Source organism: Stegastes partitus, unplaced genomic scaffold (genome assembly GCF_000690725.1).
Source record: "Stegastes partitus isolate 25-593 unplaced genomic scaffold, Stegastes_partitus-1.0.2 Scaffold1489, whole genome shotgun sequence".
NCBI lineage: Eukaryota > Metazoa > Chordata > Actinopteri > Pomacentridae > Stegastes > Stegastes partitus.
The window spans coordinates 104,008-122,146 of NW_007579220.1; the positions used below are offsets into that span (position 1 = coordinate 104,008).

At 41.2% G+C, this 18,139-nt stretch overlaps 1 protein-coding gene across 1 annotated transcript in view; it reads right to left on the reverse strand.

The window, feature by feature from the left end:
• Nucleotides 1–13,616: 13,616 nt before the first annotated feature.
• LOC103370850 (potassium voltage-gated channel subfamily H member 1-like) overlaps nucleotides 13,617–18,139 on the reverse strand; it is a 50,109-nt gene continuing 45,586 nt past the window's right edge. The window contains exon 12 of the mRNA XM_008300022.1: nucleotides 13,617–14,480. Within this exon, the coding sequence (XP_008298244.1) occupies nucleotides 13,617–14,480 (864 nt within the window). The remainder of the gene's footprint in view (nucleotides 14,481–18,139) is intronic.

Sequence of the window (18,139 nt, forward strand, 5' to 3'; positions counted from 1 at the left end):
ACTCCTGTGGACACCTGGAAACATACTGCACACATTGATTCCATTTTTTGTGAGATAAATAAATTCAAATTTTCTTTTTATATATATTTCTGCCATTATAAATGTGTCACAATACACAGAGGACATTTATACGTTCTCTCTACTTCTAGCCATGGGTGTGCTGTCTCCATAGAGGTGCAGGACTTTCTACTGCAGTGAGAAATGAGCCCGCAGTGAGTTAAAAATGTGACAGAAGCAAAAAAAAAACCTCCAAGAAATGTTCTGCGGTTCAGAGGGTTATTACACTTCTTAGCCACTTCAGGGCAGCGCGAGAAGCTCTAAAGACAATACTGATATATTATTACACTGTGTCGCTGGTACAAGCGGGTTATGGCAGCACACAGCTCCTGTCATCTAACTCCGTCTTTGTTTCCTCCAACTCCTGAGGACAATATCTGACCCTGTGGCGCACAATGTGTTTATCAGAGCTGAAAACTGTTGCCTGCTGCTGGAAATGGGCTTGATAAGAGCCATGAAACAAAACACCAGAGCCGCGGGGCGTTAAACCAGAACCATGAGCTGGAAGATGCTGCAGTACAATGTGGAGCTTTGTCACTGAAAGCAGCCTTTTCGCAAATCTTTGGTCTCTTTAATATAAAAATGTTGATGCGCGGCTTTAGTTCTGACTAACATCTCTGTTATTGGTGTGAACAGTTGGCTGTGATCGGGGTTAAATGTAAAATCTGACCCGCGAGTCCGGCGGCGATGTAAAATCTCGATGACGCCAAAGGCAGCTCTGTGATGATTTTCTGGTTCGTTGCTCTCTGCAGAGGAAAACAACGACTCAGACGGGCGACGGGAGCGTCGAGCGTCTCTCACACTTTGCAAATCGGCTCTTTGTTTCCACCTGGTGCTCTGATGTGATCTAAAAAATCAGGTTTTAGCAGAATAAGTGTGAACGCAGCAGCTCCAGCGCTACAGAAGAACTTCAGACAAACATGTACAATCGTTGTTTTATCCTTTATCTCAATTTATCACCTCTGGTTATGTCACTCGGTCTGCAGACCTCCTAAACTCAAACCTAAGCAGCCTGACAAAGGTCACATTCCAGCCAGCACTTAATCTTTACTGTGACAGTAAACATTTATTGGAAGCACGGCAGGCTCACAGCAAATGATGCGTAACTCTGTGCTTCTTCTTCTAGCACTCCTGACCTCCTTCACACACACACACACACACACAATACTCCGGGCTCTGTGTAAATAAGTGAAGAGAAACCTAAAAATAACAACGAGGTGTTTGGAAATACAATTTCTGACGTGAATTATTCAAAGCACGAGTCTCCGGTTGCGCTTTATGGTGATTCATTCGGATTATTAAAGCACTAAAAATAAAGGATGACAGTTTTGAAATAGATCATTTAACAGATCATTTAATAATCTCGGCGCTTTCACTGATTGCTTGTGTTTTTGTGCTGTAAATTAAGATGTAATGGATCCACTAGAAAACGCCCGAGGCTGTTTCTTGTGTCTGCGCAGTAAACCACCGAGAGGGAGCTGTGGTTTCATTAACATGAAATCAATGTGTTTAAATCAGCCTGTCTGATTTTTAGTAGTGCCGGCAGTATCGTAATTTCTCCCTGACCCGTCTGGTGAAACGTATAAAATATATATATATATAAACTCCTAACCGCGCGGTGCGTCATTAGTTGTATACGTTGATCTAAGATGCACAAAGTGTTTCGTTGAGTTGCTCGTGCGCATGTTGTGTTTACATGGTGTCAGGTAGAGGTGAAGGTGAGAACAGTTAATCACCTGTATGATGCTAATTATCCCATTTGTTGTTCACACCAGCAGCGTTACCAGAGGAACACGTTGGTGTGTTTCTACTTGTAGACGTGCTTTGGCCTCGTAATGATTCATTTAAAACTGTCATCGACATGTACTGCACTGGTTCACTGAAAACTCCTCTACACTGGTTATTTATAGTCACGTATTCTGACAGAACTGACTTAAAACGTGTAGCCTATATTTGTATGCACTTAAAACACGAACTTCACTGTTGGAAATTTTCCATATTTTTCATACTTTGTTTAAATTGTAGGTCTGTCTTCTTAAGGTTTCTGTGATTCTAAATTGTCCGTAGGTGTGAATGTGAGTGTGCTTGGTTGTCTGTCTCTAAGTGTAGCCCTGTGATAGACTGGTGACCTGTTCAGGTGAACCTGCCTTCACCCTGAGTCAGCTGGGATAGACTCCAGCCCCCCGCGACCCCAGTGAGTGAGGATTAAGCGCTGTATAGATAACAGATGGATGGATCCTTGTTGTGCCACTAAAACAGCTCTGACCCGGTGTGATTTGACCGATGCTCAATCAGATAGAGATGTGGAGAGTTTGAAGGTCGGGTCAGTGCCTTAGACTCTTGGTCGTGTTCCTCGAGCTGCACTGATGTTGCAGTGGAGGGTGAGCTTGGTCTAAGACGTGTGCGAGATGTCACCCTAGTGAGAATTAGGGTGTATAGAGGATGGATGGATGGATGGATGGATGGATGGATAGTTCGACATAATATCTTTTACTTTAGTTGGACATTGTATTAGTTTATATAATATCTGTAAAATTCCAGTACTTTTACTGCAGCGTGACGTCGTATTAATTCTACACAATATCTATAAATGACAGTACTTTTGCTATACCTGGATATTGTATTAGTGCTGCATAATATCTATTTAATTACAGTGCTCCAGATTTAGTGGGACATTGTATGAGTTTGACATAATATCTGTAAAATGACAGTACTTTTGCTATATCTGGATATTGTATTAGTTCCATATAATATCTATAAGTTACAGTACTTCTACCTTAGTTGGACATTGTTTTAGTTCTAGATAATATTCGCAAAATTACAAATGTAATGGTAGTTGGACATTTTATTAGTTCCGTATATATCTGTAAATTACAGTATTTTTACTGTGTGTCATTTGTTTTGTAGGTATTTAAACATAAAACAAAGTGCCAGACAGATCAAAAGTAAAGGAGCAAGAAGAACATCAATGCTCACAAATGTCATGACAATCCACCCAACAGTTTTGGTGTTAGCTTCACGGCAGCTCCAGAGCAGGTCAGACGTTAGGATTCAACCTCTGGGCACCATGAACGTCTCTAGAAAACAACCTGCTCAGTACTTGTAGAGATATTTCCATCTGGACCAAAGTGATGGACGGACTGATCAACACGAGCAGCAAAATATTTACTCGTCTCGTGATAATGTGTCCAGAGATAGAAAACAAACTGGTTTCTACTTTACCGAGAGTCAATCAGCTCTACTATAGATTTACCCGCGACTGACTCTTTCCCCTCCGTTGAACTCGAAGCACTCTGCTAATCAAAAGAAACTGTGCTGTAATTACTTACCACGCCGGTTGATTGGAGCCGTATTATCATGCAGCTGAGTAAAATAGGTTATTCTTTATTTTGTTTCCCGCTCTCTATCTCCCTGCCAGATTTTAGCAAGTCGGCTACCTTCCAAAAATTCGCGAGCAGTTCCAACGCGCTTCCTGAGTTGTGGCCAAGAGTTCCTCACTTTTGGCTAGTGGCGTGTGCTTACTTTTACTTTGCCTCTTTACTTTGTTGGTTTTACTCAGCAGCAGTAGCGGCAGCAAAGGTCACATGACTGGTTGGAGAGTATATCTCACACTGAGGGCGTTAATGAAATGCACTTACCTGCAAAGACAAAACACTGGGATGTCTTGGCTCATGTTGCACACATGGCCCCGGGGCTACAAGGCTTTGAATGATAAATGTACACGTCAGGAATGCATAATATCATCGTGATTTCAATAAAACTGCCNTAACTAGTAGGGCTGGTCCCAATAGCACTTTCTGGTCTCTGGATATTCTGACTCAATTAATTTTGAACATCCGAATATTTGACACGTCGGGGGACACTTCCACCCCGTCGGAGTGCTCTGACGGGGTGGAAGTGTCCAGAACACACAGGCAATACTTGGCCGCTGATGCCAGTTTAGTTAGTATCACACTTCTGTTTCCACCATCGGTGGCGGGGGAGGAGTGACAGATACGCTCCACCGTTACCATCCATGTTTACGTCTATGAACACTGAGCACGCTCGCTGCGTGTGATGTCATCGTGTCCTCTTCTGCGCATGCGGGACACTTTTGGGTCGTATGAAGTTCACACAGCAGATCACATACGAGTTGTATTTAATTGGAAATGTGAACGAACTCACAAAGAAATCGTATTTCACAAAAAAATCTGAATTGAGCATCAAGTCCTGCAGTGTGAACGTAGCCAATCTGTGGGATTGTTCAGTCAGATAATACGCCGTTATCCTGATTGGTGACATTAAATGTCATGTCGGAGTCAGAATCCAAGGCTGTCGCTATGTTAAGGCTGTTTTTCCTAAAAACCTGTGGGATAGCAGGTTTAGGATTGTTAAGGGTCAGTTTACCGAGTCACGACTGTACTTTAAAAATTAAAATCTTGATGTCAAAATTCAGGAAAAACACAAACTGTAACACAAAACTTGGTTGAAATGCCTCTTTGTTTATGTTGTACATGTATTAATTAATAGAGAACTTTTTTAGCATTTATCCATCAGTGTTAATCGTCTATTACTCTTTTATGATACCAATAACTGGTNACATTGACTTCAGTTTCAAGATCTGGTTGTTGCCACTTCATATAAACACAACGATCAGAAACAACCTTTGTCCTCATGTGGATGTTTCTTTGACAGCTAGCACCCTTCTAAGACCAAGCTCACCCTCCACTGCAACATCAATCAGTGCAGCTCGAGGAACACGACCAAGAGTCTAAGGCACTGACCCGACCTTCAAACTCTCCACATCTCCACCCGATTGAGCATCGGTCCAATCACACCGGGTCAGAGCTGTTTTAATGGCACAATGAGGACCCATCCATCCATCATCTATACACCGCTTAATCCTCACTAGGGTCATGGGGGGCTGGAGTCTATCCCAGCTGATTCAGGGTGAAGGCAGGTTCACCTGGACAGGTAACCAGTCTATCACAGGGCTACACTTAGAGACAGAGAATATCTGAATAATTTAATCTAAAATGGAAGGACATGTTTTTTATTTACTAGCGTCTCATTTCATCGAGAGGATTCTGTGCGCATAAAAAATAATGTGTAAAGTGTAACTTTCCATAATATATTCTATAAAAACGGGGAGATTGTGTAGAAATTTAAAGCAGCATCATTCAGTACCTAAAAAACAGTAAAAATATCTGGGTACCCCTGTGAAAAAGTAAGATTCATACCTTAAGGGGACAGTGACATAAAAAGTGGTGTCATCAGCATATTATAGGTAACTGATCTCGATCAGGGCCACACTTAGAGACAGAGAATATCTGAATAATTTAATCTAGAATGGAAGGACATGTTTTTTATTTACTCGTGTCTAATTTCATCGAGAGGATTCTGTACGCATAAAAAATAACAGTGTGAAAAGTGTAACTGATTATTTCCATAATATTTTATATAAAAACAGGTAGATTGTGTAGAAATTTAAAGCAGCATCATTCAGTACCTAAAAAAAAAAGTAAAAGGTAAAAACATCTGGCTACCCCTGTGAAAAAGTAAAACTCGTACCTTAAGGGGACAGTGACATAAAAAGTGGTGTCATCGGCATATTATAGGTAACTAATCTCGATCAGGGCCACACTTAGAGACAGACAACCAAGCGCACTCACATTCACACCTACGGACAATTCAGAATCACCAATTAACCTCAACATGTTTCTGGACTGTGGGAGGAAGCTGGAGAACCCAGAGAGAACTCACGCTGCACGGGGAGAACATGGAGACTCCACGCAGAAAGATCCCAGCCGTCCTAATTGGGACAAAAACCGGGCATCTTCTAGCTGCGAAGCGACGGTGCTAACCACTGATCCACCTTGCAGCCCTACAACGAGGATCTACACAATGCTCATCAGGTGGTTTTAATGTTGTGGCCGATCGACGTGGACGTTTGACTCAACTTCCTCCATTTCTTAAAGGTTTTAATCTTCTCCCCCTTAAACTTAGAAACTCTTTCAGCTTACTGTATAATCCTATAAAACTCCTCAGGAAATACTGAAAACAGCCTCATTTTGTGTCCAGAGATTGTTTTGAATGAGGATTTTAAAGGCTTATCACCAACACATCACTTGAAAAGACCAAAACTAAATCTGTCTCAATACTTTCTCTCAGTCTGCCCTATGTTTGCTCTCTCTCTGAGACTAAATGTTTTTAAAAAATGGGTCAAAAATACAGTTTTATTTATTAAAAAACACTTTATAGCAAACAGAACTCTAACCGGAGTGAACTGTTTATTCTTTTAACTATTTTATGTCGTGGATTAGTACGTATGTGCAGCAATCAGATGAAGTTACAGGACGTGAAATCAACAAACGCTGACGTTTTTAATATTTTTTGACAAATATCACTCAGCTGAATGTATCGTCTCAGTTTGTTGCTTCTGGTGTTTTCATTTGATTTGCTGACAGGAAGAAAAATAAAGAATATCAGCAGACCCATCATTACGAGAGACTGAAGACTGGAAACATCAAAGACTTCATTCAGTCTCAGTGAATTCTTTACATGACAACTGCTCGATTAAGCGATTAGTCATTGGACAGAAAATTAATTTGCAGTTCCTTTGATAACAGATTAATCACTTAAGTCTGGTTTCAGCTTGTTTGGACAATATTGTAATTGACATTTCTATAGGATTATAACTTGTTTGTTGGACATACAGATGATGGATCAACCAGGAAAACAAACCAAAGATTAAATAGTAATGAAAGTTAAAGCCTCAATTAAGTCGCTTCTGTGAATTCGGAGAGTTTTTAACTTTAAAAAAAACTCTGACCAATGAGCCACAGTTTGCTGTAATAAGTTACTGTATGAACTCTACGTTTCAGGGAAGTTTGTTTGGTAGAAAACCGCCTCAATAAGCTCGTCTCTTTGCCTTTTTGTGCCTTTTGAGCAAAGTATGACGCCGCAAAAACAATCTGATCCTCTTACTGTTCACGGCGCACAATAAGGAAAGAACACAGCTTCTGGGTTTGGCTTTAAGAAGATTAGTCGACGAATTAGTGAAGTCTGAAGTGCCACAGCCGAAGTTCATCATTAACTTTAAACTCTCACTTCACCTCTTCGTCCTCTTTGTTTTAATTCTCATTATTAGTGCCACAACAAGTTGAGTTTTCTCACCTGCGCAGGTTGTAATTAGGTGAACAAACGGTTCAAACACAAGCGTCGGTAACTAAAACAAGTGCTGCTAAATCTGTTGTTCTTCCATTAGCTGATTTCTGTCCTTGGGATTATCACATCTGCGGCACTAAGTAGGATCATTGTGAGTGTGGTGGTGGTGGTGGTGGTGGTGGTGGGGGGTCAGCGAGGAATCCTCTTAAATGAGCACAAAACTGTGAGGTTTATCTGACATAAGAAGATCAGCGGGAGAATACACCTGCTGAGCTACACCTTCTTAGAGCCCAGTCCTACCCGCCGGCGGAGGAGCTGGAAAAAACACGCCGAGAGTGATGGCATATATATATATATATATATATACGGCCGGCTCCCCCACAGAGACCAGACAGGGCGCGGTATGTATAAAATATTTATTATGAAGAGCACAGTATGTCACAGTTCATAACAAAGAGTTCCCATTGTGCTTGGAATAGTTACATATCTCATCACATGACGTGTGAACATAGAGGCATGTGCATATTACAGGAACCATACACCAAAGTTTGCTCTTTCTTACGAATCTAAACATTGCAGTATAACTTGTGCATATATATTTATTTATATTTATATTTATTTATATATATAGAACTGTGTGTAGGGTTTTATAACTAGGCAGCTTTTCTAGAGCTGACCACAAAAATAGATCAGTCGCTTCAAAGGAGCAACAGCAGTTTTGGATATTTAACTTTTCTCTCTGCAGGCCTGGAAGAGGGAGTACGGGGCGATTTTTTTTTTTTTTTTACGAAGGCACAGTGTTGCATGCTTCTCAGTAGCAATCCAAGGTTTAATAACAACAAGAGGGTTAATGTGGTGGAGTGGTTCTGCAGGACTCAGAAAAAAGAAAAAGAAAAAGGTCGCTTTCACTTGGTGGCTTAAGGTTTTTTATATTTTCGTCGCTGTTTGGACCTTAGTTTATAAATGTTACAGCACATATTGCTTTCAAGAACTTTTGAGTGCATCCCCCCTTTTAGTACCGAGTATTTATAACCTCCACACTGAGTGGAAGTAACCCTCCACATGCTGTCTGTTTGTTTCATCCCAGTACAAAATCTGATTTTCTAGCTGGAACAGGCGTCCTCTTATTTACTGATATCATGAAAATAATCTGATCCCCTCCTGGGGTAAAATGTAAAGAAAAAGGAAATTTACAGTAGAAATAGAACCAACACAAAAGACCCAAAGTTACTGTAGTTGTAGGTTTAGTCATTCAAAATAAAAGTTTGTACAAATACTACCAGTTCTGTCATTCATCTCTGTCATCGGTGAAGTGAAACAGCACATTTATCCAGCGGGACTCAATGAAAACGTCCCACCAAAGTAAAACAATTTACAATAAAACTGTTAAAGAAAATAAATACTTTCCATTGTGAGATCAGTGCAGATAAATCACACAAAACGACAGTCGGCACCTCGTTACTGTCAGCTTTGTTGTTGGCGTCGTTATGAAAAGTCAATGCAGATGTTTTGTTTTCATTTAATCATAGATTCTTCCTCGTTATTTGAGACTAAAGTTCACAAGTCGGCAGCTTCAACTGGCTTCCTACGCGTTATCCTCGAAGAAACAACTAACTTACAGGCTCAACAAATCCCTAATAGATTAATTTAACACGCTCTCTTTCTGCAAGTTAGATCAGATTATCGATGCCACGCTGTCATTGGAAGTTGGTGGTGGAAGTCCATTAGCTTAGCCTAGCTTAGCATAGGACCATGCTAGCCTGGTAGCATGTCTGGGTTGGCATTTCTGCATTAGCGGGCCCTAAAGTGTTGAAGTCTGAAGGCTCCTGTAACGTTGAACCAATTTAGTGGGAAAAAAAAGTCTCCCAACGTCTTTACAAGTTGACAAGGGAGAAAATCAAATTAAACCAAATTAAAGAATTACAGCTGTGTCAGGAAAAATGATTTTGAGAGTCACCTGGCTGGTGGCTGCAGACATCTGAGCAGGATTTTTAGCAAGTAGCCAAATGCCTTCATGCTGTTAAATGGCAATGAGAGGATGAGAGAAGTTTGCAGTCAGATAATCTCGAACACTCAAATACACCTGCTGGCACAAAACTGCCTTTTAGCATGATTGAAACAAGCAATACTGTATTTAAAGTGACAGCTAATGAGATTTAGAGGAGCTGGTTGGATATTTCGGAGCTAACTCTGTCTCTGGTTTGGGTATGTTGTGTTTTTACATATGTTTAGTTGGGTTTTTTTGGCCACCATTTAGCTCATAATGCACTCTGCACATCGTTAGAACACTGAACAACATCACAGTCCTTTTTCTTGTGCAGCAAAGAAGCTTCTCTTTCAGTTCCTATGTGCGACCGACTCTGGCCTGGTTGTCTCTGGATCTGCATGAAGCTGAGCTCAGATCTGTGTGGCTCAGCAGGAAACCCACTGATTGTGTGAACAGCTCATAACTGTAGAGGGGAGAAAAAAAAAAAGCCTACTTCCTCAAAAACGTCAGCCTTGAAATTGTGCTAAAATCTCGAAGCCAACCCATAAACCCGGTTGAGCGTATGTAACATCCAGCGAAGCCTCAAACCCACGCGAATGCTGCGTTTTTTCAATTTAAGGGAAGTTTTTTTTTTATGTCCATACATCATTAATGTATACGGGGATGCTACCACATTTGGATTCGTCCTGTGGGTGCCGGGAGAGAATTTGCTCAGAGGACCGTGCCGGATTAAAAATACATGTTAACGCACTTCTTGTTTTCATACGTTTAAATGTGAAAACTGCATTTACGGAGATTAAAAAGTAATCGCTTATAAAAAAAACTGCTACGATTCACAATCTGAATAAGAGAGAGACGCTGCAGGCTCATGAGCTGAAATATCAATTATACGAGGCTGCGTGCTGAACTTTCAAAACACTTGAAGATTGATTTCGTCGCTTAGATAAAGGCCGCCTGCCATTACATAATTTTAGATCCTCTCCTTCAGCAGAGCGACTGAATTCTTTGGCGATGCTGCCTGACCTCTTTTTCCCTCCCTTTGATTTGTGAACTCTTTACTCTTGAGCAGCGGCTTAATGAATTATCTGTGATCGGGAGGACATAGCCAGGCGATTTTTGGAGATTTTTTTCCCCCGTCCTGTTCCCGAGATCAAAATGCTTTGTGAGAGCGGACCCATAAAGACCCGCAAACACCGACTGGGAAACCAAATGAGCTCTCACTTGTGTGATGACATGCCCATTTATTTTTAGCAAGCTGAATTTTTGATGGAAACGGAGGCTACAGAAAGTGTTGGAGTAAAAACCTCAGCAAAGTCTTTCTTTTTTTTCTTCTTCCCCCCTTTCAGCTGTGTCCGTCTCAGCTTGTCTTTTGTCTTGATAAGAGAGGAGGCATGCGGGGAACATAAATTATCCATATGAATAATAAATAATAGAGAGTAATGGTTATTTTTTTTGTCATGTGAGAGAATACTTTCACTGATAGGTGCAGTAAAGCGGCTGCTGCTGCCGGAGTGAAAAACCGCTTTTCAGTTCTCGCCCACAATTGTTTGTTTTGGAAACACATCTCAGTGATATAATAAACTTTATTCTCCTGATTGCAATCAATTTATTCTGGACTTCATTACCTGTAATCTGCAAAAATGAGCCATGTGCACTACTTTCTTTCATTGTTGACGTTTCAGCACAAACTTTAGCAGCTAAATGCGCCTTTTTAAAATTATTATTATTGCTTAATACATGAACTCATGGCTCTGCTTTACTTCATGTTTAATGCATATTTTTTTCTCTGGACCTGTAATTAATGCAGCTTCACCACCAAATCGCTCTGAAACACATCTTCCTTCACGCTGCTGTGTCATTCTGGTGTGTGTGATACAATCATAGCTTGTTTTGGTCGACAACATAATTTGAAGTGTAAATGTGATGATGAATTATCAGAATTAAAAATGTCTAATTTCAGTATGTTTTTAGGGCAAACTGTTGGTGTGAAAACCAGTCAGAACTAGAACATTAATAATAACAAGAAATAAACTAATTCTGTTTTTGAGGAAACCGAAATTCTGTAAAAAACAAGAGAAAGTCTTAAAATTTAAAATGATTTTTAATTGAAATACTGATTGCTGGTGTTTAAATCATTCTTAAACAAAGAAGCTAACATTTCGCGAGCTAACAACGATACAAATACTTTTACGTTCGACCTCTTTCTGCAGCGCCCCCTAGTGTGAGCTGCTGGCGCCTACAGTTTGTTTACATGTGAAACATCAATAACACAAACTAAAGGTCTGTATTATTGAAATGCAGGACTTAAAATTATTATCCCCTTCCGAACCTTTAACAATATGTTTTTATGTGCAGATTTTACTAAATTAGAGGCAATCAATTTTAAAAAAGTATTTCAACAGCAAAAAACAGTGACACTTTTAGGTTCACTTTAAAATAAACAATGTGAGCTCAACTTTATTTTATTTCAAAATACATTTTAGATTTGTTGTTCTATATGTTCATAGAGATGGAGATCTTCTGTCACCTCAGTGCTGTGATATTTAAATAAGAACATTACAAAACAATACATTTAAAAAGTACGTAAGTAAATGTAAATATGCAGATATCAGTGGGATTCAGGCTCATGCCAACAGAAAGAGGCTAATTATGTGCAATTAATGTCTTACACAATTACATGTAAATGTCTGCAACTTACTTTTTCAGAATGTTTGTTTCCACTTTTTTCTCTCAGTCGTGACTCGGATCACATAAAAGTCAAAATAATTTTCAATATTTTATTCATCTACTGACGTCTTTGTCGCCCAGTTCAAAGGTGCGTTTATGGGATTGTTTAAGTTTGTTAAAGCAACAACCAAGTTAATTTGGCCTCCAAATACTGGTTTAAGTTAAAGCCATGAGCTCTGAGGATTGTCATGTGAATTTGAAATAAGCTTTCGTGTCACAAAAGCTAAAAAAAAAAAAGAACAAAAGAAAATGTGAAGACGGTTTACTTCCATTAACGTGTAGGAACACAAATAAGCCAGGCTGCGTGTGGTCGAATTAGAGCTGTTGTTTTTCAAACCGCAAAAAAATCTTTAAGAAGAAGCAACACTGGACAAGTACAAAAGAAAAACTTGTGTTCATCTTGTAATTATTCCTTCATGTCAGTTTGTGTTTCGTGCATTCAGCATGTGAAGACAAAGAATTCATGATTCTAACTTATTCATCGCCGACTGAGCGTATTTACTGTCACCTCGAGTGAAAAGTTTCCCAAATTTCACCATTCCCATCAACCTATTGCCATGTGATGCTTCAAAATGTTCATTAAAACAAAGTCTGTGTCTGCCGTGGTGTCGTGTGAATGTGGAAACAGACGTGTTGCAGAATCATGCAGAATTTAAAATGTAAAAATGTACATCGGGGGGCCAATAAAGGCAAAAACCGTCACGAGAAAAAGCTCCCAGTGATCTCAGTCCACTTTGTAACAGCCTGTTTTAGGACTTATTATGCAAAGGGCATTCCTTACTATGTTTTCAAAGAAAGTAAGGGGGCATGATCAATACCGTCTGCATTACCGAATCACTGAAGCTAAGACTGCACGGCCCTCATACGCTATATGTGTGTGTGGCTGCAGTGTTCACATGTGAGAATAACAAATAGTAGATATCAGGAAAGATGGATAACCTGCTCGCTAGTTAGCATTTCATTCCATTTTTCATCAAGCACATCTATCCGTGGTTTATGGAAATTAGAAGCTCTGCTCAAACATGTTTTGGAAAATCAGATTGCCTGGGCAGAGCTATCTGTTGTATAATTCATAATGATCCTGGCAGCTGATATAATAAGAGAACTGTTTGAGGAAATTACTCTGAGATAGTTTCAACATCTGCAAAGACCGTCCCCTCCTTCACTGTCACCGTGAAATAATGCAAACGACTCGCCGCGCGGCCCCCGATTAATCAAATGTGCGCCGTCTGCAAATTCCGAGGCGCACGTCTACTTTATGTGACATGCAGAAGAATCTCATACAAACGATTCAATGACAAACCGGCGGGTCATGCTGCTTCCACTGGAGCCCCCCAACACAGATGCATCTACTGTGAGACTCTCGGAATCCGATTTTGGATAAAATCAAACCGCTTTTTCCATCGTAGCGCAGTGGAAAAAATAAATCAAACGTATGTACAAACATCGCTGTCAGTTCATGCGCAACCTCCCGAGTGCTCAGCGCTACGACACCAGAATCTGGGCTACGACCTCGACTCGCCAAACACCACGTCTCCTTTGTTAATCTGCACCGCCGTGGCGAAGGCCGGCGCTTCCTACGGACCACACTGACGCCTAATCTAAATGATGCGCCCAGTGCGGCCTCAGCTATGCCAGTGATCCAGACGCTCCTGGATTCTAGCCGAGGTCACCATTCGCCTCACGATCCGTCCGTCCTTCAAGAGAAGATGTCCTCTTTGTCCACTTCCGGTGAAGCAGGTCTAGAAATGTCAAAGAGAGGCTGCGGGGAGCCGACGCTCGACTTCCTGGCTTTGAGGAGTTGAAGCGCTTCGGTGAGCTGCGCCTCCAGGCCGGACATGCGATTGTTCAGGTTCTTGAGGTCGTCCTTCAGCTCCAGCTTGAGCTCCTGCAGCGAGGCCTGCAGCGTCTGCTCGGGGATGGGGTAGAAGACGTGCCTGGTCTCTGGCGGCTGGGCCGGACTGCGGTCCTGAGGCGTCAGCCGGAAGTCGCCCACTTTGTCCAGACGCAGGTCACTTTTGGTGATGCCGCTGTCGCACGAGTCCGTCTTCTTTAGAGACATCTGCGATTCGTGCACCTTGGTCCGTTCGGGTAAAGTCTCCATGGATTCGGCTTTGGACACTTTGTTCCAGTTGTCGGCTTTGGCCATGGACTCCTTGAAGCGGCCCCAGCCTTTCACTTTGGCCGGTTCAGCAGCTCGGCCTCCCACCAGAGAGATGGGCGACGGCACCTGCAGCTTGGCCTTGTCCGAGGGGCTGCAGTTCGGAGGCGTTGAAGACGAAGGCGTCGAAGAAGAGGGCGTCGCTGGGCTTTCTGTTACCGTGACGATGCTGGTGGTTGTGATGGCCGCTTTAGCCAGCGGGACGTCCACGTAGACGGGGCCCTTCTCGATGTCCTGCTCGTCCAGTTCTGGTTTGGCCAGACGGGCCTCCTTCTGCTGTCGGAAGCGCTGGAAGAGTTTACGAACCGGGTGATCTGGCGGCAGGTTCAGAGGGGCTTCGTTTTTACGCCTCTGTCGCTCCTCTTCCTCCCGTTTGACATCGCTGATCTTTCGGAAGACGATCTGCAAGAGAATTTAAAGTCCTTGTGACTAAAACACCACAATGATGAGCATCAGAGTGATCAAAAACATGAGCACACGAGCAAGAGGAGTCTCCGAGGTGAACAAATTATCACATAAAACCAGATCCAGCTCAGTTTCAGTGTCTGTCTTACTGGTTGTACACTTTGTGTTCTTTGTAAATGTCACTGAAAGATGCTATTCCCACGACACAGAGGGTAAAGTTCACATCCAGCCTCTGGCTTCACAAGGTGAAGACACACTGATAGCTTCCCGCCCAGCTGCTGCTGCTGCTAACGGAGAGCCGTGTTCACATCGTCTTGTATCTTAAAGCTTTAACAGATTTCTCTCTTTGTGCTGCAATGTGATCAATCAGTCCAAACTTTATTTATCAATCAAATATACACGAGCAATTACTTTACAAGCTACTGAAAAAAAAGGATGTTAAAATAGATTCAGAGACTAATGCACACCACAGCAACTAAACTAAAGATGGATGGATAAGATAAAAATGAATTAATAAAAGATAATACAAGCAAGAGAAATAATACTAGAAATAATACACATCACATACATCGATTATATTAGAACAAAAATGCTCAATAAAATAAATAACAATGAGAAAAAAGTAAAAACAGAACAGATCTACTTGATTTTTTTTAAATATCAGTATTTTCGTCTCCTCTCACATCATCTGGGAGGCTGTTCATACAGTTTGGAGAGTAAAATCATCTCCCAGTGTTTTCGTTCTGCTTTGTGAAACAGCTAAAAGAAAACAACTGGAGGCTCTGAGGTACTGGTTCACAAACCACAAGTATGTCTGAGCTGTAGCCTGGTGCAAGGCCATGTAGTGGCGTATCGACCAATAGAAGAATTTAAAAGTCAAATCTAACAGATAACCAGTTTTAAGACTTTAAAATCAGGCAACTGCAGGATTTTAAGTAAATGTTCTGCTCTGCTAGTTTCACCGTCAGTTTCTTTGTTGAAAAGCCGATTACAGTGAGAGCAGTTACATTTAAAATCTATATGATGGATTTCCACATGTTGAGCTGCTACTTTTATTGTGAAAGTTTAATAATAAAGTCGCTGGAGAGGCACGACTTTACCTTAAAACCTTATTTAAACTGTTAGATGCTAATGAAGTCTTTTTTTTAAAGTATGAAAATCGTTCTTGATCTTAGAAATATTCCGACAAAACGTTCGTAACTCAGGGTCCACTCCTGTGTGATGCTCCTCTATGAAGTCCACCCCATGGGTTGTTTACTGCTGCATAATGAGGAGACTCTAATATTTGCACAACCAAACGATGCACCGTACAAATTCCAAACTGTCGCGTTTCATTCTCCGAGTTTTTTATCATCTGCAATTTCCTCGATGCCGAGCGTGACGACGAAACTCAATAAGCTCGAAGTGATTCATCACTTTGGAGAAGCGAAAACAGAATCAGTTTTTCCTTCTCACGGCTCTCGCCACGTTGGACCACTTGAATTCATATCGTCTGCCGGAATACCTCAAGTCAAAAACGCAATCTCTGCGGCTCCATTTGAAGCCGGCGTTCGGCTCCTCGCTCAGTCCATCCCTGGATTTCCCTGCTGTATGTGCCGAGGAAGTATGGGACCCTGGCGAATACCAGCTTTAATGCAGCGGATGAGATTGCCTCTTCATATGCAGCCATTTCAATCTCGCCTGCACTCTCCTGGGCAGCCTAACCTTATTATGAATGAGGTAATGATTGGTAGCTACACTTGTGTTGTTGATCACAGCTGTTCGTCTCTGAATGAAGGACGGCAGAGTGGCTTTAATATATGGCTGCTGCTTAATGGAGCTTTTGTATTAGATGCAGTGTTGTGTTGTTTAGTCGTGTATAGGCCCTGACTGACTGCACAGGTATGTGTTGTCTTTTAAAATGCTGCAGTCGAGCAAAGACATATTTTCTAAAGGATTTTTATGTGTGTGATGAAAAAGGGGGATAGCTAAAGGAACAGTTCACCTTCTTGCCAAGAGTTCAATCAGAACATTTCTCTCATATCTCTGATTGATGCAAAGCTACAACCAGGACAGAGGTAGTTTATCTGGAACCCTAACCCACTCAGATCCTCTCTCCTGGTGTTTTATCTACAGTAACTTTAGTATATTTAATGAATCCGTGCAAAGTTTTACCTTCATACTATCAATATGTTCACAGTTACAGGCCCTTAAAGCACACAGAGGTGGAAATTTCTCACTTTTTAAAACATTTTTTGACAAAAAACACATTTTTCGTCAAAAAACCTGGAAACTAAAGTGAATCAGAGCACAAACATTGATAAAAATGTGTACAGAAGTGGTTACGTAGCCTAGGTTTTGAGTAACAGCTACAGGCGTCTACATGTTTTGTGAAAAATTCTCCAACTTCTGCATATTTTCAGTCTGTATGCTAAGCTAAGCTAACTGTAGCTTCATATTTAACCAATAGACACACGATTGGTTATAAATAGCCTTGTGTAAATCTCAATATTTCCCAAAAAAACACTTCCTTTTAACATCCCCAGGTGCAATGTACACTGCGTTTGCCAACACTTATTACAACGTGAGCTCTTGGAGATTCAAACTCCTGCTCATGTGATCATGTTTTAAGATGCAGATGTAGAAAAAGTTGATGCATTTTATGCTCTAAGAAGCAGCTCATGTGAAAGGAGCCCTGAATATTGCTTACGAATTTGTCGAAATCCAATCTTTAATTCATATATATATATATATATGTATGAATTGGTTTAGTTCTTTTACAGCAAAATCTATCGTGTTTAAATGATTCAAACCTCACGTCTTGGAGGAACGTTTTTATAAAATATTCACTGCTTAAGACTTCTGTTCAGAGAAATAATAAAACGAACCTTAATACCGCAGGCCGTTGCAGGTTTAAGCATAAGTAATGGACAGCTGCTCTTTTTTTTTCTGCAGATTCTGTGACATGTTCCAGACGTTGTTCTCTCAGTATTTGCACAGCTTTGTTTCGTCCTGCTTCATGTTTACTGAATTCAGAATCTCCTTTCTCCAAACCATGAATTCCTCGCCGCTAGCTAAGACTCAGCACGTGTCGGTGATTGCGATTAACAGACAGCGATTGGTTGTTCTCTGGTCGAGCTTCTCTTCCTTTGATTTAAACATTCAAGTTAAAGCAGCCGCGGGTCGTTAAAGATGTGCCGACCGCCCGCGCAGGCGAATTTATCAAGCGTATTGACATAAGTAAATCTGGCTTGGTTAGAAAGTCTTGATGTCAATTAATCTGCTTAGATAATTAATTGCCTTGGCCCGCTGCGGTCCGAGGAGACACCGGTCGGCTCTCAGCAGATTCACGAGGCCCCTCCTCGGTCAGTGTTTGCTGTGAGCAAATCATTGAAGCTTGCTCTGCTTCCAAAGACTAAAAGGAGGATTAGTTACACTCCGTACAGCAAACCAGGAGGTAGCTGCATGCAAAATACACAACGGTGGTCCATCGAGCTTCAAGCAATGCAACCCACAGTAAAAGTTAAAGGTTATAATGTTCAGCTATTGCTTTAGAAACACGTTGCTTCAGCTGTTAAACTGAAATAATACTGAGACTTTTAGAAGATTCTGTCTGCAGGCGTGTTAAATAAACTGCCAGTTACCACGATTTCATAGAACATTTCTCTAAAATGCTC